A 21,222-nucleotide genomic window follows, 5' to 3' on the forward strand; every position below is an offset into this window, starting at 1 on the left:
GTTATTAAGTAGCGATCGTAGTATAAATATGTAATACAGATTTCATTACTATTTTTTTTTTGCACATCTTTTTTTCAACTTATATGGCTTTTTAAAGTTGTAGAAAGTATCCCCAAATTTACCCTATATCACTCGAAACCAATTGTTGTTGTTTTATAAACACTTGATATAGGTTTCACTATTATTTTTTTACACGATATTTTTCCCCATAGTTTTCGAAGAAATTGATCTACCGTGTAAAAAATTACCTGGGTTTTTTTCTTACCGTTTTCTAAGAAATATATCTGCCATGTAAAAAAAGTAATTGGGTGCATATAGCTTACACAATCTGTGATAGCTTTGCAAAATTACAAAATTTGTTAAACGTTTTTCCATAGATTTTTATTATGCTGTTCAGTGCGCTTTTTTACATTTTCGATTACAAAAACTCGCTAATATTAATCCTAAATATTTCTATCACTTAGAGACAATTTTTTAATTAAAAAAAATATATATATATATATTTTTAATGCTGTTTTTATTTTTGATCTATCTTACAATATAAAATTTACTTATTTTTTATTTTTTTTTAAATTTATATATATATTTATGTATATGTATATATATGTAAGAACAACAAAGAATAAGAATTCTTTAGGATATTAAATAAGATTCGTTATGTACACAAAATGTTTTTTTCATAATTTAACATTAAATAAAAATAATTATTGCAAGTAGTTGTGCTTAAGGTAAGAAATTCATGAATTAAATGTTTTTAGTCTTTTTCAATAGAAGTTTTTTTTCTCTCTTACTTAGGTCTTCTCCAATAAAAACACCTAAAGCGTAATATAAATTCTAATCTGGCAATACTGCTTAAATTTCTAACACATATTTCCCCTCTTTTCTCCATTCTTGTCTTTTTCTTCTTCTTTTCTCTCACTCTCTCTCTCTCTCTCTCTCTCTTTCTCTATCAGTGTCTCCATTATGATCGAAGAGTATAGAAGAAATAAACTTTTTTCCTTTTCACTTACTCCTCATAAATTTTAAGTTTCTTGATATTACTGCGTCCTTCTTATATCTGCCAGCTTTTTCTTTTTTTTTCTTTTCAATGAAAACATTTCGATACCAGAGAAAATAGCATGGCGATATGGCTTGCTATACATGTGTACAAACATATATGCAGTTGTAATCTTAAGGTCGCTACCGCTCTTCGTATATGGATAAATTATAGCCCTTTAAGAAGTGGCCATTAATTTGGCCGCTTGTATAACATTGTGTTGATGATGATAAACACCAGCCATATCGCTGGCAGCATTGCCATGAAGTCCGCTTGCTGTCGCCGATGTTGGACTACTGCCCAAATGTCCAAAGGAACTGCCAAAATAACAATTATTCACGTAATCGTAATTTGTAGCACTGCTCTCCGCCTTAACGCTATAGCCCATACTGCCCGTACTGCCGGGACCTGCTGAGGAGCTCACATGATGATGACTTAATGAAGATGAATGATGTTGATGATGATGGGTAGCATGATGGACAGCAGCTGCTGCCGCATGATGATGATGATGATGATGTAAGTGATGTGAATGATGATAATTGGAACTTGATGAACCTGTTCCGGGCGCGGTAAGACCGTTTGTCAGTGAATTTGTAGAGCCAAGTAAATGTTCGTATTTAGTGGGAGCTGCAGGATGAGAACTAAAGGCAGTACCTGAGAGCTGAGAGTGGCCCAAGTTACTTTGCATCGTTATGGCCGAAGATGAACACAAATTTGTGTTATGCGGTAAATTCGCTGACGTCGACGTTGCTGCACTGGAACCATTTATATTATTTGCGGCAGATGTATGCGTGATCGCGCTATGCTGTGACGATAGTCTACTTTGTTGCGCAGAGGAAGTGGACGGGATATGCATATGATGATGACTCAAAGAATTATGCAAAGCGGAACTGGCAGAACCCAAACTTAAAGTGTGTAGTACTGAGGTACTGTTATTTGTGCCTTTAACTCCTAAGTCATTTTGCAGTCTTGTCGCTAGACTGCCCGTTAAACTGTGCCGATCTAAAGCTAATGATGGCTTATGATCTGCAAAAATCTAATTAAAATCTTTTCGAAAAGCAAAAAACAATATATGGATTACCTTCATCTTTAATATCTTTACTATTTTCCGAGGAACTACTTGACTTTTTCGGTTTCCTTTTCCTCGTTTGAATGCCATCTTTACGCATAGCCAAAGGCCTATTCACACCATGTAATTTAAAATATAAACCGCATGCATTGCATACTGGTTCACCTTCGTTATTACGGCGCCAAAGAGTTGTGGTGCGAGTACCACAGTTAGTACAGCATAAACCTAAACGACGGGTAGCAGTCTATATAAAGTCAAAGCAAAAAAAAAAAAGAGAAAAAACTTTCAATTAACAGAGTATTCCAATAGCAACTTAATGGTATGCGCACTCACTGCACTCACCAATCGCTTGCTTGGCTTAATCAACGGCCGATTCATGCCGTTCATTTTATGATATAGACCGCAAGCGTTACAAAGATAATGACCAGTACCATCACGTCGCCATAGCGGCGTACTAATAGCACCACAATTTACACATTCTCGACCTTCGCCAAATTGAAAATCGATTGCGCTATCATAAGGTGAGGAACGTTGAAAACCTGTCGGATCGTAAGCGGCCCGCCACGAACCCATCATAACTGCATTTTGTGTATAAAACTGGGGAGGCAATTGTGCGTGGGCGGTACCAAAACTATCTGAAGTCCATGCATTTTGGGCGGCCGCTGTACCAAAGTGAGCAGCTACGTGTTGATACTGACTGCTAGTTAAAGCACGATTGGAGGGTACGTAGACAGGAGCACTGACTGTTGCCACAGCTGCGGCAGCTTGCTGATGATACGAAGAGACTCCAGTCGCACCTGCATTGCCTGTTAAATCCGGATAACCGGCTCCCGAATGATACATTTTTGTAGTTTGCGGAATATGTTGTGACAATTGGTGACGATCTTGACTTATATCTATTGGTTCGGTATGCAAGTCTAAATGCTGTTCCCGTTGCCTCTGATGAGGAGCTATCGAAGGAGACTGGCTAATAGGCAAAGGCTGCCTTACTAAATTGGAAAAGTTCTTCGCAAAAGATGGCTCAAATGTGGGCTGCAAAGAAAAGCGGAAATCAGGAAAAGTATGTTAAAAACGTCAATCATTTGTTCTTCGTACAATGCACTATAGTTAACTGCCTTTTGATTTGCTCTCTCTTTCGTTGCCTATGCGAGCAATTGAGCAAAGGGTTTCATAACATAATTTATTCCCCGACTTTTCTCTCTTATGTTTTACTACTTCCATGTGAATGACACTTGATTTTAATTTCTCTCACATATATACAGGCATACAGGCATAGATATACAGTGGAGGCTCTTATAGCACGCGTTCCTTTAAGTTGGATGCGTATAACACAGCGGAAAAATGGCGACCTTTTCACAACAAAACTTACAAGCTGCAGTCTTACGCACTGTATCTGATGTCTTCTTTTTTAAGGCGAGTGTTCACAAACACTGCTTCCTTTCCCCACCTCTGTCTGCCTATAACTCTTTCTGACTGCTACTGTGACATTCTTATAACATGCATTCCTATAAGAAGAATGTGTATAACACGAGGAAAAAATTGCTACCTTTCCTTCGAAGAACAACCAGACCTTTTAGCTGTGGACTTACGCACTATATCAGATGGTTCGATTTTTAAAGCAAGTCTTCACAAACACTGCTTCCTTTTCCCACCTCTCTTTGTCTCTATAACCCTTTCTGACTGCTACCGCGCACGCACGTACAGGCGACATTCCCTGAGCGCTTCGTGACAGAAAATATATATTGAGAAATTTTTATACGTTTCTCTCTTTCTCTTCTGAAAAAAGAAAACATTTATTGCTCAACGACCCTAAAGACTATCATGCAGTGCCTTAAAACTGATTATAAAAGAAAGCTATTTTAGATACAACAATTGAGTGAATCGCTCCCTACTTTTACAATCTTAGTGACTTGTACGAGACGAATTTACATAAAACGGATCGAACTGTAGTGTTACAGTTGAGTCTACTGTATACGTTTTTCTCTTTCATTTCAAATACACTACCGCGATGCGGCGTTCATTCATTTACGTATCCTAATGCAACCAATAGATAGACTTACATAACTATGGGCTTCAATCTAACTCGTTTGGTTGCAGTTCTCTCGCCGATATTTTTGATTAAGTACATTTTTAGGAACAACGTTTTCTCATCTTCCGTGTGTTTGTTAAAGACCCCGGCATAAGGGGCACAAATACAAATGCTTCTAGAAAGTTTTGTATATAGCGAGCAAGTAAATAGTGTCTGCTTTGTGCCTTATATGAAATATAAATCAGATGAGGGTAAACTGGAATGAATACTTGGCCATGAATATCTATAACTTTTGCAATACAACTCTGGTAGAATAAAAAATTTTTCTAATGTGTGGAAAGTTATATCTTCAGGATCAGTATATATTGCTCGGTTGTTGGGTAAAGCCTCCCAATAGAACACTTTTAATATTTTCTTCAAAAAGTTATTGGTTTGGTTGTCATCTTGTAAAACCATTTTAGCATACTTTCTTGCATATTTTGAAGGCTCGGCCTATAACAAACCAATCAATTGTTAGTGGTTGCTTTCAACGGCTATGATTTCAAGTGATAATACCACAGCTGCTCTCATCAAATAAAGAGTATGCCGTTGGCTCGATAAATACTCAGCTATGCCGTATATGCTGATGGTTTGCCTGACATTATCGTAGTATACACATTCGTCATTATCTGTTGCGATTTAGTTTCGTTCTTTAATGAATTAAACGGAAGAAGTAACGCTTCCTGCTAATGACTTTCAGCTATGTAGCTCATTGCTTATAAAATTTAAAAAAATTTATTTTATGCAACATAGTTGTGCTGAAAGCTTAAAGTTACTATTGTGACACGGAAAAACTACCACATGAAGTAAGACAAACGATTAGTTAACGCGATTTGATCAAAAACTAGCGAGAATTTCTGACTTGCACCGATATAAATACTGTATTGTGCCAAATCTCCTTGTGTTCTGATATCTGATTGTATTAAGGCTGGGTTTGTTCATAGTCGAACGAACCAGCGAGTATTCATCAAAATTTTCAAAGACTTATCAGCGATTTTGTTAGAAAGTTTTTTTGAAGAAGAGAAAAAAGGTTAGGGCAGTACTGATATCCTTCAAAAGTTCAAAAAAAAATTGGAAGTGCGTGCAGAAGAAAAAGAAACCTTATGGGAGTTCTACGAAAGGGGTTTACTACCTTGTTTGCGAGTTTTGAGGAAAAAACGTTGTCGCGAGATGGCTGTATTTTGAAAGGCGGAAATTTGTTGGGAGTTCGCAACTATTGTTGCATCCCAGCTGTAGCTCGTTGAGACATTTTTTTAATTTCTTAACTCTACAAGGCTCTTAAAGCACTACGTTTTTCAACATTAAGTGAGATAAAGTCTAAATCGCGGATCAAGCCAAAAATAATACCCAAAGACCACCTTCACCTATGTTTTTCGGGACTGAAAGCAATCGTCACCAAAAGTATATTATCTCAAAAGGCTTTACATTCAAATGAATGGAATCAATGTTAGAAATGAGATAAATAATTTTTGATAAACTCAAAAATTCTTGTTACTTTTTGATCAATACGCTTACGCATCTAAACAATAATTATCATGTTTTCTCCAGTTATTGCCATCAATTGATTATCGTATAGTTTAGCTATAGAAATATTCATCGAACATAAACTTTATTTGTATTCAAAAGACAATAAACTTATATATAAGCATAAAATTATAAAAAAATGTAATAAAAATTTATAAGCACATACATCTTCTATGCGTAAACACACATTTACATTGCGTATTCATATTTAACCGTTAACACGAGAATATTCATTTGCTTTTATCTTATCCCCAAAACGATGAAACGATAATGTATCAAATTAATGCACAATTTGTTATGAGGCAATGAAAACAGATGCCCACAGAAATATCATTAAGTTTACTAAAAGCGAAAAAATTGTTGTCTACTATCTAAGGAAAGAAAATTTTAATAATCACTTTTCTCTTTCATAATTCAAGTCAGAAAGCTGCGTTCGGTACAGGGACCTGTTTTTCAACATTTTAAACTTATTTAATGCCAGTGATGGCTGACGGATAAAAAATTGTAAAATGTATCTGCTACTCGCCAAGTCTTAATGGTATGTTTTCCCTTAAATCGGATGCAGAGGAGTCCTCCAGACTTATTTTTGGTCGTTTGTAAGTGTGTGTCTTTATATTGACAGAATTAACACAATTCGGAAGACCAAATAGACCTCCTGTAAGTTAATGGGTCTCTATGAATTTGACTCCGATTTTCGAAGAGAGAGTTTAAGATGCTCAATAAAACTTTGGGTTCTTCGTTTGAAAGTATTATCCTGGAGCTCTTCGTAACTGTATAAAGGATGGAAGATCAATTGGTCATCCTCTCATAAATTATCGGACGTATGATAGTGACTCCACTGTTTTCTCAGAGAGAGTGTTATTAGTACCGTAGGACGCTAAGAATAAAACTGTGGCTTCCTCATTTGAAGGCACTATCTTGAAGCTCTCTATTACTACATAAGTGATCATATCAACGTGTTTTTCGTGCAGTATAAAGCTATAAAGGCACTGGCAGGAAAATCTACTTTTCATGCTTAATTCGAAAAGTGGTGGAGCTTAGCCTTTATGAATGAAGGACAGTTTATGCCTTAAGTTATTCAAGATCAAAATAACTATGACGGGGAGTAGAGGGACCATTGACATCGATGATAAAGCTGAATGCCGAACGCGGCCTAAGGTGAGGGCGTGGTTAGCTGGGCACTGCTTCTGTTATATTTGATTCCAATTAAGTGGAACTGTCACTGCGAAAGGCTACCAACCATAACTGATGCAACTGGGACAAAAACAGCTGTGGTATGCCAAAAATCATGATAGCCTTAGTTTTGTCAGACAGTACTGTATTGTATTGAAAGACTTCGACTGCACGCCAAGGGGATGTTTGCAGTTCTAAACTGGAATGCGTTAAGACATTCTCGGTTACTATCAACAGACATTACTTCTTCCGCTTAATGCGCATTTTCGCAGGTAATTTAGTCTTTGTTCGATCGATAGTTGCATTCTTATGAAAATATCCAAATAGAGTTTATTGTCTGCATAGCCTTTAGAAGACCGGTTGATCTTTCCTCATGAAATTTATGATACTTCAAAGAGATATTAGAACTAGCGATAGATAATATTTTAAATAAAGCCTCGAATGTCGATAAACGATAAAAGAAAGATGCAAAAAAAAAAAAAAATTATATTCGGTCGAATCTTTTATACGCATTCCCGTTATCCTAAAAAAGACAAAAAACGTAACATAACTAAACTTCATGCTCTATGACATAAAGTGGGTGCAGCTAATTTTTTCCATTTTCGAAGTAAAAGGTTTTTTCACATACGCGTTTGGGCGTTGTAGGCATGTCCTTGAAAAAGCTTAACTCAGTTCGAAATTGTTTTGCAAATTTTTCATTTTCACTAACGAGAGAACGTTTAGTATAAATGCTACACAATTGCGTAGATAAACAGGTAGAAAGACGAACAGACGGACGGACGGATGATCAGGTGCAGTCCAAATATACTTTTTGGAATTTTTCAAATTCCTATCTGCTCCTTATAAAGGCATTTGAAAAAATATAATTTTGATACATTATTTTATCGGGTAGGCGTGCGTCAATTTTGTCCATCAAATGTTCAAATTTTTATGAATTTATATGCTATAGTTTATGAGCAATAAGCAAAATATCAATTTTTTATTACTTTTGAAAAAGAGAGGTGTTCTCAGTTTACATGGTGCTGGTGGACACTTCCTTCGACCGATTTGGTCTATTTTCATTACCAACCTGCGCCCAAGGAAATTCCAATGGTTCTGCGAAATTTGAAGTCGATAGCTTCATTTGTGTCGCTAGGAAAGTGTTTACCACGGAGATTGCACAGATGGACGAATACACAAGCGGACGGAGGGACATGCTTAAATCGATTTAGAATTATATAATTTATGGGGTCTCTGATACTTTCTTCGGGGCGTTGCAAACGTTTTGACAAAATGATTACACCCCTCATCCTTCGGTGGTGGATATAAAAATCGCCCAAGTGTTGAACATCTATCTTCTTAAGCGTGTGTTTGTAAAAAGCATATTTTAATTTGAAAGATACTTTGAATTTTCTCTAAGGATCGAAAGGCTGATAATCGTCTACTAATTTATTCCCACATTAAATCATCTAAAAGTGCAACGTTATGCATTAATGAGTGAAAATATTTTCCCACATCATCTGAATATCAAACATCTTCTCTTACATGTTTTTCTAATTCAAGTCGGTCCCATCTTCAATGTATTATGTAATAATAATGATTATCACAGATATATGCGCGGCGTATCCCCCGTTGCTGACTCGTTGAATATTCAACCAGAACAAGAAGAACCGATAGCCTGTGTTGCTAGTGCTCAATGTCTCTTTTTTTAGTCTAAGAATTCAATTCATTAGTCTAAAATTAAAATATTAATAATAATAATAAGAAGAAGAAATATGTTTAATATGAAATAGTGTGTTATATAGTACATATAACTTATTCAGAAACTTCCGTAACCGAATCGTGAAATACTACGAATTTTTATAACACCAGCACGTCTAAGATTCGAATCTAGATGAGAATGAAAGATAAGGTGTTCGACATTATGCTCCATAGAGAATGTATCACCTCTGTCAAAAGGAGTAGCAACCGTTGTGGATAATTAGGGAAGGGTTGTATGTTTGGGGGACGAGTCAAGCTTAAACTTATTATAAACCGATTGAGACGTACTCATGTATTTATAGGAAGAACGGCACCTGGCGACAAACGCATATTTTTGTTATCAGCAACGTCGGATGGACGTTATGCCATAAAGTTGTTAATATGCCTCTAATTAATTAAAAAAGTTAATTATATGAATTAAAAAAAAAAATGGATGGAATGAAGCCAAAGCCGAGCTCGCTCTTATTAAATCCATCATCATAACATATGTAAAAGAAAACTTCATACACACTATCTGATCAAGATATGAAATTCTAAATTGTTTTAAGAAGAATTTGCAAAAGGCACATGCTACACACAACACAAACATAACAGGAAAATAATGGGAATATCCTCTGTCTTTGAAAGCAAAAGAAATCGTGTCTTTTGCTTTTTTATACCTGTCTCCGGAGGATGGCTGTATAATCATTCTGTCAAAACGTTAGCAATACTCAGAAGATATTTTGGACTCCATCTAAGGTCCTTATGTATCAGTATCCAATTTTGAATGCATTTAGGCATGCCCGTACGTCCGTCTGTCAGTCTTCTGCCTGTTTATTGGCTAATGGACGCAAAAATACTATTTTTGGCTTCACATTAAACAGGTTGTTACGAAAACTGGACTATAGCGGTTAAAGCATATATCTGTAGTAACGCGTAAAGTCAACCAACCTCTGTTTTCAAAACAAAAAGATGGCTATCTTGGTTGTTAGTCAGAAGAAGTAGTTAAGCATAGCAGATCCGATTACAGCCGATGATGATTTTCGTATTTGTTGTTTTTATACATGAAGTATAACAAACACAACCATTAAAATTTTTACAAACATTGAATGAACAATCCCTGCACCATCTGTGGAAAAATGGAAAAAATTTCGGCCAAGCCTATCCATCCAATAACACAGAATATCGAAATTTGGTCTTTTGTTCTTTTAAAGTCCAAATTGTTGGATGTGAAGGAATAAAATATTCATACATGGTTTCTATTTATTTATGCTTCATCATCCACCGATACATGCCGGCGGTACATGCATCAAATATCTGTATGGCATTAAACAAAATATAGACTGGAAATTATATAAATCATTCTTAATCCACATGCATAACGAAATCGATGTTGCCTTGCCGTCTGTCCGTCTGCATATTTTTCGGTGCGCTTAAATGCAATAAAATAACAATAAAATTATCTCTAAAAAGCAGTAATGGCCTGGAACTACTGATACTACAAGTTTCTAAATAAAGTTGACCCAATTTTTTTTCTTTTTTTGGTTAATTAAATTAAAACGGCCTCAAGGGAAAATGCGTATATGGGAATGAAATATTTCAAATTTCTTGAAATTAATTTACTACGAAAGTCTTAGTTGAAAGTCGCATTTCGCATCACCAGTAGATCGCAGTTAAAATAGTAATAACATAAAGTAGCGGCGGCAGTTAACATACATGTCCAAGCTCGGCTTGTTGGGAGTTGCATTGTAAGAGGGCGCTCGACCAAAAGAAAGACGGAGTTTTTGGATGGACCCCGTTGCCGTTCGGGAGGACACGTTCATATAGGTGTCTCCACCTGTCAGTCGAGTGTGCGTTTTCCCTGCACCATGGGATTAAGCCTTCACGCTCGGTGCCCATGTAAAACGCCAAGAGGCATCTGTTCAATAAATATGTCATCATCGCTTATCCTCGTTTCGTCGTAGACACTTTTCCACCAATGTTTGATGCAGAGGTTGATTTGCAAATTCCAGCAACAAAAACATAAATGAGGTAAGCGAAGTAAAGCTACGCGGAAAACCTTCAAATTTTTCTACCTGGACGTGGTGTATCCTCCCTTGTCAGTTAATCTACATTCAATCACTTGATGGTTTTTGGAATTTTGTATATTTTTAAAGTAAGCAGAAGCTACCAACCTTTTCCAGGTAGCTCGACAATTAATTACGCTTAACGGTGTATATAGTTATATAGAGCAGGTTTCTGTTTATTTTTTGAAAAACTTTAAAAGTTATTGGTGGGTTGTCGTTTAGTAATGAGTTGTGCTTAGTAAGTAAGACGTGACACATCAAAGTGAGTACATAAGATATTATTATTATTATTATTATTAAAATATAAAAAAAAAAATTATTTTACTTTATAGTGAAAATCCGAAAGAAATTTCCGGACTACCTAATAGCTTTAATTATCTAACTAATTAATTTGATGCCTCGTTTTGACATTTATGTTGGAAAGAACCAAACTTAGCTAAGAGTGACATGTTTTTCTGCGAGCAATATTCATTCATTAGGCGCCGAGCTACGAAGATTCTGAATGCTTTTATAATTTGCTGATAACTTTATTTTTGCTTCAACCTGAACTTCCGATTCTCATTAAGAGAGCTGAAATGGTTATACCCTGTACCACAAGCGGCTTGTGGTACATTAAGTTAGTGCGGACGCAAGTAAGAAGTAAAAAGAGCCGCCACCTTTTATTATACATATGAATCGATCTGTCTGTCCGTCTGGTGTCCGTCCATGGCGATGTTTGTTCAAACTACAAACCGAAAATTTTTGAGATATTTTGATGGAACTTGCAATATTAACATGCTTTGACTACATGAGTCTATTTTTTGGGCCCATACATTATATAAGATATCTCATGAGTAGTAAGGTCTTTGGAAAAAGGACTTAATTTTTAATATTTTATGATGTAAATAAATTAATTCAAGGTACCGATTGTTCAGGGCAGAGATCGCCACATATATACGTGTGACCACGATAAGCAACCTCAATATGCGGTCTTTTATAAAATTTGTGACTTTCCATTGGTCTATTATAACCAACACGAGTGAATAACTGTACTAGCTTGTAGTGGTCGCCGGGATGCGACTAAAATGTGTTTGCTTGCTCCTTTTAATTTATCGGTCTCATTATTCTTAGATTTTGCTTGATCGATTCAGCCAACAATATATTGAGAATTTCCTTACAATAATAATGATTGAGTGCTACTTGTTGAATACTTTATCGTAAAATGTTTTTAGAAAAAAAATCATGAAATTTTCTAAGACCTGCTTCTTTTGAAACCTTGGTGGGAGGTATATATATATATATATATTATATATATATATATACGTATAATATATATATAAAATTCATTCGTTGCTTTAATATCACCACATTCTTCATATGCTTCCTTTTTTTAACTGAAACTTTATTGATCTTCTTTGCTTATCATCTGTTTGTGTCGGGAAGGAAAACAAAAACCAAAAAAAAAAAAAAAATATTCAAAATAAAATTAAATACCGTTTGTAACGAATCATTGACACGCTTTGTTACTCTTTTCTCAATATTAAACACTTGAACATATATCGCGCAACTTACAAACCTAATAACAAATTGAGTAGAACGCATATCGATATCATTCGTAATTCCTTTACTTCTTTAGTTAAGTATACCAAAGCAGACAACTTTATGCAAACTGACCGTGCGTATTAATAATAACGCCACTTGAGAGAAATAATTTTGGGGCATGGAAAGAAAGAGGGCATTAAGTAAAATCCTATTATCGGAAGGTAGGAACAAAAAAAAAAACAAAAAAAAAAAAAATTTAAATAAAAAAGGCGCGTTGAAAACGCGCGCGGCCACTTCAAAAGCATTCTCGAAAACTTTGCCTAAGAAAAAAAATAAAAAATAAAAACTTGTCATCAAAACTCCAATAAAAGTACAAAAAACAAAAAAAAAAAAAAAAAAAAAAGAGAAAAAAGGAGACAAAAACGAACGTACAGGAAAGATGCACATTGTATATATATGGAAATCTTGGCATACAAGAGAGCTACACGTAGACACGCATATAAACAGATAGATGCCTACATATTTAAAACTCGTTAAGAAAATTAAACAAACACGCGGTTATAAAAAAAAAAAAAATCAATTCAAAAAAATCAAAACCCCTTTGCATTATATTCACATATAAACAGACATTTGGGCTCTCGCTCTCCCTCCTACCCTGTTATAGACACATCAACAATTTGTCACATGGTATTCAAAACAACAATAATAATAAAAACAATACCGCTGTCTGGCGAAAGAATGATGTGATGATGAGAAGACACTTGACGTTATGACGGCACGCAACGCAGGATTCTTTTTGTTTTTTTTTTTTTTTTTTTTTATTTTATTTTACTAAACCACATGAAAAACTAACACTTGAGTGAAGAAAAGGGAAATAAAATGTTAAGTAGTTCTGTAAACCAAGGAAATTATGATGTGATGCTCTTTTTGTTGCTTTTTCTTTCTATACATAAATAAATGTGTATGTGTATTATCGTATGATCGTTGAAAAGTTCGACTAATGGAATTGCAACAAAGACGATTAACGTATTATGGAAATAATAATGGTTTAATTGAAATAATGAGAGAGTTTAAATACACACACACACACACATACGCTCATACTCATCTGCCCATAGGGCTATCCCCCCGCAACACCTTCTTACTATCCTGGTTAATTACTTCCCCTACAGGAAATTTCGATTTGAAAGAGAAGTAGGGTGTAGAGCGGGTATTGCAGGACGCAGTCCTACTGATTCCTTCCACGCTGGAACCATTCTGATATTACCACTACGAGTAGGGCGACTAAAACGTCTCATTCGGCCATCTATAGAATCATACAGCAGATACTTGGTGAACATGTCATGACGGCAGACCTAGTAGGCCGTTTTGAAATAAAAGATGTGACGGGATTGATAAGCATCCTAAAGCGGATGGATCTTTTTAGGCCGGATTGCCAGATGAAATAGTAATATAACTGTAGAAAAAAGTTGAAGGAAATAACTGTTTTTATATATTTTTTTTTAACGATCAATCAGACTCCGAGAATGTCCTTTATACGTGTAACAGGGTTATGATCAAAATAAGATGAGGCAAAAGAAGAAATAAGAAATGGCCGCAGTCTTACAAGCGATATGTTTTAAGTCTACGCTGCAGCTACGAGCTTTGAACATGCGACCTGGAGTACCTGGAGTGCATTGTTGCCTTAAGAATTGAAAGAGTTGCAAGTGACCCATTTGTTCTTAATACTTGGCAAACGATTCGACCGAGATCGTAAAGGAATGATTTCGGTGAGTTGATTCAAAGCTGACAGAGGAGAAAACGAAAGCTATCCTAATAAACTCAAGGCAGAAAATATTATAACAGCAATACTTATACAGCATCTCAAGTGAGAATAAAATATTTGGGTATAACGATCTGCACTAAACATAGGGAAAGGTAGAAGAAGCTTAAAAAGCCTTCTACCTAATGCTCCATGGAATCCTATTTACTGCTGTAGGGTAATCATTAAAAAACTTTCCCACTTGGCGAAGCGAACTCAAGATTCTATCCATGCAGCATATTGATTCTGTGATCCAAGCGGTTGTGCGGCATATTACACTAAGGGTTTTATAAGGCGAGTTACAACACACGTTGTCTGCTATAGCTAAACAGACAGCAAAATTTCGCTTGTTTATTAAGTAATATGTAGAGGAAATAAGCTGAATATGCGATACCTACAAAGGCTTAAGCTACAGGCTTGTTCTATAGTTCTTGCAAGAAGGCAGGGATTATCTGTTCGAAATATGAGAGCAAACGTTGCGAATTACAAAAGAAATTTGGAAGATATGCTCTCGTAAGGCTTGAATTTCTCAATCATTGATACAGGTATACAGATGGCGTCTAAACGCTAATACATGGCAATGGTTAAAGTAGCGCTTCGTGTTTAGCGGATTGGAAGTTAAGCTGGTTTCTACTGTCAGTAAGTAAGGCGATTAAAGCCAGCAAATGAGTTAAAACGTTCTGCCTTGATTGATAGGAAAGGTGTTGGCTTTCATCATGGCTGGAGTGGAGAATTCTGCTCCACTCTTCACTATATAGCTCGCATTTTTCCACGTCTGACTATCAGTTTTTTCGTTCCCTGCAGAACTTTGCTGCCTGATGTAAGATTGGCTTAAAAGAAAAAATCCGTGAGAATTGTTTTATTCAGTTTTTCACCCAGAGATCGTAAAGACAAAGAATACCAGGGTAAAAGGATACCGATCAAGATGCCATAGATTTGGCTTAATTTAACTTTATTTCAAATTCAAGAAAAAGAAGTTTATATGTATGTGTATATATATATATATATGGGGGATTACTTTTTCTCTTCTCTATCCACAAGAATGTGAACCTTACTTTACTTGCTTACTTTACTCTGATCTGTGCCTTTGAAATGTAGCGCATTTCATTTAATGCATTTTCGAGTGGATCAATTTGTCTACACTTCAGAGTTAAAAGTTTCATTTCTCTCTTTTTGTCTCTCTTCGTCCATCTGTTCATTTGTTGTGTGTATTTTTGCCTTTCAAATTTACTTAAAAAAAAAAAAAAAAAACAGGAAGATCTTCGTTTACCCCATTCATGCCGTATATACGTTAAAGAAGATCAAATACATACACACGTATACGTATATATATATATATATATACAAAGTCCAATAAATATATATATATATATAAATTTTAAAAGTAATGTGGCTCTGCCAACGGCAAAAACAAAAAAGAAGAAAAAAAGCAAAAAAAATCTTAATAACTTATGTGACCATTACCTCGACCGGATTACAGTGAATAAATGCTTTATTTTAAGTGTAAATAAAGTCTCGTTGGTGTATGTCAGTCAGTCGCAGCGAACCCCACCCCATTCACTGTTTTGTTGCCCCATTTAATTTACACTAAATCTTAATGTTTAATGCTCGGCCAGTTATTGCTAATTATCGGCTTATGAAAGCTAATGGATATTCATTCATTCCATATGCTAACAAAAGTATATATATATATATACAGAGTTGTATGTAATGCGAGTGTAATTTCAATGATTTAATTCTATTTTAGAGACAATTATTGCCATTTTTATTGAGCAGAATTTTATTTTATATTAAAATTAATAGAAATTTATAATTAAATTTTAAAATCCAAGCAAGAAAGGAGCTTTATACGACTGGAATCAAGTTTTTTAATATCCACTATACCCATCACTAGCTTCACTGATTGATATTTGATTGCAGAAATCCTTTCGCAAGTTTGCGTTTCCTTAAAGAGGATTACAATCAAATCCGACATTTCGCTCGTCTCGTAAAGTTGTACACTAAATTTCGTTTGTTCAAATGCCGCTGGCTGTAGGGAATAACGATCACTCGATCTACCTCTTTTACGCATGAATAGCTGAGTGGGTAGGTAACATGACTATCGAGTCGGTGTTCGCGGGTTCAAGTCTCAGTACGGTAGAGTTGACTTTGCTTGTAGTTAGGTAGAACACATACTGATTATCTACCCCTTTCAGGCGCATGTCCGCTTGAGTAGTCGAGTGGGTAAGTAATGCCATTAACGAGTCGGTGTTCGCGGGTTCAAATCTGAACGCGGTAGAGTTGATTTCGTTTGTAGTTCTAGGGAGAGCTCAGGCGAGCAAAGATACAACACTCACAAGGATGCGGCGGCATCGGTGTCTCTTCCTCTTTCCTCACTTCTTTCCGATTGGCACGGTATAACACGAATAGCGTACATTCCCTAAGTAATCGATCATCTAATGCCACATTGTAGCAAGTATAGCTCGCTGAAGAGCAAATCATGGTTAGTAAGCCGACTATGAAGTTTGTGTTCGCGGATTCAAATCTTTGTACAGTAGAGTATACTTTTGCACGCGGTTCTAGTGAGACCTCAGAGCGCACAGGTGCAACACACAGCTACTAGACAGCCGTCGTTTCCCTTTCTCTTTCTTTTTCCTCACTTCTTTCCGACTGTAGCACCGTACTACACGAACGGGGTACATTCCCTAAGCGTTTGGCCTTACAACGTCATATTATAGCAAGTGTGGTTCGCTAGAGGGAAAAGTCGTTTCGTTCGATATATATATCCTATTCATTCGATATTTTAATGTGCAGATCAGACAGTGCGAAAAGTATTTTCTATCTAGTTGTTAAAATGTCTCCAGAAGTCCTTTACCATTTAAAATTTGTTTCTTTAGTTAAAAAAAAAAAAGAATCCTTAGCGTGGAAATGTGCGATTTGCATGCATATATCGTATATAATTCAGAGCGTTTCGTTGTACCGATTTGAATTTTGTTATTAAAGATTTGATTATAAAGCTTATCTCAGGATTGAATTGTAGATTGTCACATTCAAGCGTCCGATCCGTGTGTATGCGGCATTTTGTTAGCTCTTAGTGAATTTCTAACCCGATTTAATTGTTATCGAGTTCATCGATTAAAGGAACTTTTAAGATCTGCTTGAAGCATTCACAATTCCGAACCTAAAGCTTAGCCCTAGAATTAAGCTGACTCTTGATTTCTATTAAGGAGCAAATTAAAACTAAACTTCAATCTTTATGGTACCCATACGTTGGTTGATGTGGAACTTTACCCATGCTCTTCGACAGTTTTAGCTGCTTTTGAAACTTAAGCAGAATCAATTGCATTCTTTTGGATATAGTTGAGGGATTTTAAAAGTAATTCGATTGGCGGACAGACAAAAAGAAGATGATACTCGGTGCTATATGATTTATGAAACTCTCGAAGCGTATTACAATGAGTTAAAATATTTCAAAAAACTAGTTCATCTCGTCTTCTGAATATGGAGACTAGGCTAAATATATGCTATAAGTAGATTGTCTGAACAGTTTCCGGTCTAAAGAGGAAGATAGTAGCATTTATCCACAAATATCTTTGTACTTGCCCTAGCGAATACCCATAGATTACGGCGCGCAATAGTTGTTTGCCAACCGTCTAAATGTGTCAATGTCAGTATATTTGTGAAAAAAGAAAAAATTACGTACCCGGAGAAGCAGATGAGTTGGATCCTGTGTACTGGTCGGTCAAGCACACGGTCAAGTTTTGGAAGTAAGGGATTATCAGTTTGGATGAGGACGATCGTTCGCAGCAAAAGTCAATGAGGACGTTTAAGTTGACTTTAAAGCAACTATAGCCGTTGATAGAATTACGGTTAGAGAATTGCTGGAGGCTATCAAGATGTGATGCGTGTTTGTATGGAAAAGCTGAGCGCACTTTGGGTGTCATGCTTGTTCAAACGACGAGTCGCAAATCTATGGATGCAATGGCAACATTGCATGAATTGAAGTTCAACTCACTTACTCTGTTTTCTATATTTCACCCTACAAGCAACTATTGCAACAATCTTAAAAGGGTGCTCCGGAAAATGGATTTAGATCAAATCAATAGTTAGGAGGGTATTTCGAAGGTCTTCTCTGTATCTAACCCCACAAGCGACCTTTACAGCAGTCGAGGAATCTCAAAACTATGCTTCGGAAAATGGGTTTGGATCAAATCATTAGTTAGTTATGGACAAAGGAGGGTATTTCGAAGGTCATCTCTTATGAATATTATAAAGGAGCTTACCATTCTTAAAGGAGTCTACGTTAATGAACAAAATCGAATTTTGCAAAATATTTTATTTAGATCGGAAACTATTCAGCCATGTTTCTTATATTAACATTTGTCAATTATTCGCTAAGATAATAGGAATACCCTGTAGACCATCTATATGTATATGTATTCCTTAATAACAGAAATATCGCAAAAATGATTTCATAATATTGCTTTATCTGTCTAACTGTCCTTCTATTCAAATTACAAAAACAAAACTCTGGATTTTCCATTTCGACATTAATTTTTTTTTTTTTTTTTTTTTTAAATAAATTTTTTAAATTTATATAGTTGCGTTTCATTTATTTTAACATTATATTTCTATTGTTACATTGGCTTTAGGAACAATAAATTTTGTCTGTTCGATACAAAATTTACTTATTATTTTCTTAGATAAATTGTAAATTATATATGCAATTAAAAAAGAAAAATGAATAAATGAAAAAAAAATTAAAAAAAAAAACATCAAAACTCTGTCTTCAAAAATCAATCCGAACAACAGTTTCACTTCTATGCAGGAAACTACCGAATAATTATTTGATTTTCTTAGATTATAACAAAAAGTTGTCGAATGTCAGATGTTTTTCGAATCATTTTCCCGGATTTAAAAATTATAGGCGAAAAGATGGAAAATCTCGTCGATGTTTTTTCGAGATTGTTTCAATTTCTTCCACATTGTGGACATGCATATGGACAAATCACAGCCATCTGGTAACCGTGGAAACGTAAGCGATCAAGGAATATTTGCGCCAAACTTTAGCTTCTTATGTTCATTTTTGAGATAATTTGACAGAGAAAAGAAATAAAGGCTGTTTTAGTTTTAAAGGCTTTTTGACATGCGTCAACCGTCGGCTGATTTAGTTTCCATTCAAATGCCTTAAAATAAGATTTTTTAGTAAGCATCGTCAGTTTTTAGAAAACTTTTGTTCACTGTTGTGGACATAAAGTTGTGGTTTGTAGTCATAGGTTAAGTAGAGGTTGCTTTGCAAGACTTGCTAAAAGAAGTCATAATTGTAGACCCTAGTATACACCACCCTACCCTTCGGGTGTTCTTACAATGACTTTTTATGATGATGGAAAGTAGTCAACGAAGTGGTTCCATCCGAACCATTTTCAGTAGCCTTCGTTCTTGGGCCAAAACACATCGACGTACCAGATTTCACTTGAATATGTATGATAGGACGGCTTGTAGACTGAACAAAAGAAAACAAGACGGTTAGAGGGACAGACAAATTTAAGTAACGACTTCAGAAAATGATTCTGAATCGATCGCCACACACGTGCGCAGGGTTAATATACTCTTGCACCGCAAGAAAAATTTTCTTACGCCCTTTAAGATATGTGCTTTCGTCGTAGAAGTTCAAACAGCAATATATTTTCTATAAATTGTCAAAAATGACCCAATATTTAGTGCGCACAAGATGATATCACCTTTTCAAGCTTATGCAGTAGCGTGATGGACGTTTCTAACTAAAGCAAACAGAGTATCAAAATTAGCTTAAATTTGCCAACGCTGTATAAAAAAGTAGGATAGCTTCGAGAAATCTCTTACAGATAATCTTGGTTGCTTTTGCAACTTGGAAAATGCTATTAGGACAGGTAAGACAAGTAAGACATAAGCAAAAGCATGGCAGCTTAGACTGAGAATCTTAAGGTAATCAGGTAATGCAAAGAACTTGAGCATCATTTGCTTCAAAGGTTGTAAAGCTAAAGCGGAGGATGGTTATCTGCGACTTGGAAAATACTAATAGGAGCCAAGTAAGCGATAAGCATAAGCACGGCTATATGGACTCAGAATATTAAGCTAATTAGGCAATGCAAAGGTTTTGAGGGTTATTTGCCTCGTAGGTAGTAAAGCTAAGGCAGAGCGTAGGTATTTGATTTAAGCACTTTTGCGGACTGCCATCGGTTTATAATGGTATCCGCAAACAATCTTCACTTGGACTTATTGCTCACTATTCAAGCTACCCCGCAACAAAACTTGACACATTCTTAGCAAATATTTATTATTGAATCGTTTTGCTTTTGAAATTCTGACAGATCGTTGAGTGTTTTTATTACTGAATCTCTCTGAGAGGTCCGTAGAAAAATTGCACTAGGTATTGCTATTAGTTGTTTTCCTTTTTCCGAATATATTGTAGATATTTAACCGAAAAAAGAAAACTTAGAAGAGTACAGATCTAAGGTTACTAATCATTTAAGCCATCGACTTTATTGAAAATTGTACCGGACTTGAGATTTGAAGCCAGGACCAATGAATTCTTAGTCGGATATATTAAATATAAAAATATCGTTTACTAAACAACAGTTTATGTCAAGTTGAAGGTTTCATAAAAGTTTGCAATCTAGAGAAAATTTAATCATACCATAGAATATTAACATATTCGCGGACAATAGAAATTTCAATGACATAAGAAAATTGACAATCAATTTATTATAAGAACACTTGTGACATTTGAAGTTGGATTATAAGGGTAGCTCTAGCATAATTGTATGTACACAATGAATGCCATAATATCAACGATGATACAGAGACAATTTTTCAATTAACTATCATTAATAAATTAAAGTTATATGAAATTAATTAAAAAAAATTATCTTCAAAATTTAAAATCCCATAGCAATTACGTCATTTTCCAACGCAAGGAAATTGAATACTGTAGGATTTACGTGCGCGTAGAATCATTGTGTTATCTGTCATTAGTGATATCAATCAAGACTAAATTCGATCAGCACTTAAAGACAATTAATAGATCAGACGTTACCTCAATATTAATTTCACGAATTTAAGTAAAAGTAGACATCGGTATTAGTTTCTCCTGGAGAAACTCTTGAGATGCTAGACATAACCTCAATATTAATTTCACGAATGTAAGGAAAAGTATACATCGGAAGTAGTTTCTGTTGAAAGCTTTCACTCAAGAGATGTTAGACATAACCTCAATATCAATTTTAC

General features: G+C 35.3%; 1 protein-coding gene across 2 annotated transcripts in view; it reads right to left on the reverse strand.

Annotated features, from left to right (window-relative positions):
• Nucleotides 1-599: 599 nt before the first annotated feature.
• The window catches only part of LOC119639901 (GATA-binding factor A), a 21,609-nt gene continuing 986 nt past the window's right edge, over nucleotides 600-21,222 (reverse strand). The window contains exons 2-4 of one of the 2 annotated variants that reach the window (XM_038037608.1): nucleotides 2,448-3,137; nucleotides 2,118-2,349; nucleotides 600-2,062 (exon numbers count right to left, since the gene is read on the reverse strand). In XM_038037608.1, the coding sequence (XP_037893536.1) occupies nucleotides 1,215-2,062; nucleotides 2,118-2,349; nucleotides 2,448-3,137 (1,770 nt within the window). In that variant the 3' untranslated portion in view covers nucleotides 600-1,214. Of the gene's footprint in view, nucleotides 2,063-2,117; nucleotides 2,350-2,438; nucleotides 3,138-21,222 lie in introns of both variants that reach the window. The other variant, XM_038037607.1, reaches the window with a different exon arrangement.

Source organism: Glossina fuscipes, unplaced genomic scaffold (genome assembly GCF_014805625.2).
Source record: "Glossina fuscipes isolate IAEA_lab_2018 unplaced genomic scaffold, Yale_Gfus_2 114, whole genome shotgun sequence".
NCBI lineage: Eukaryota > Metazoa > Arthropoda > Insecta > Diptera > Glossinidae > Glossina > Glossina fuscipes.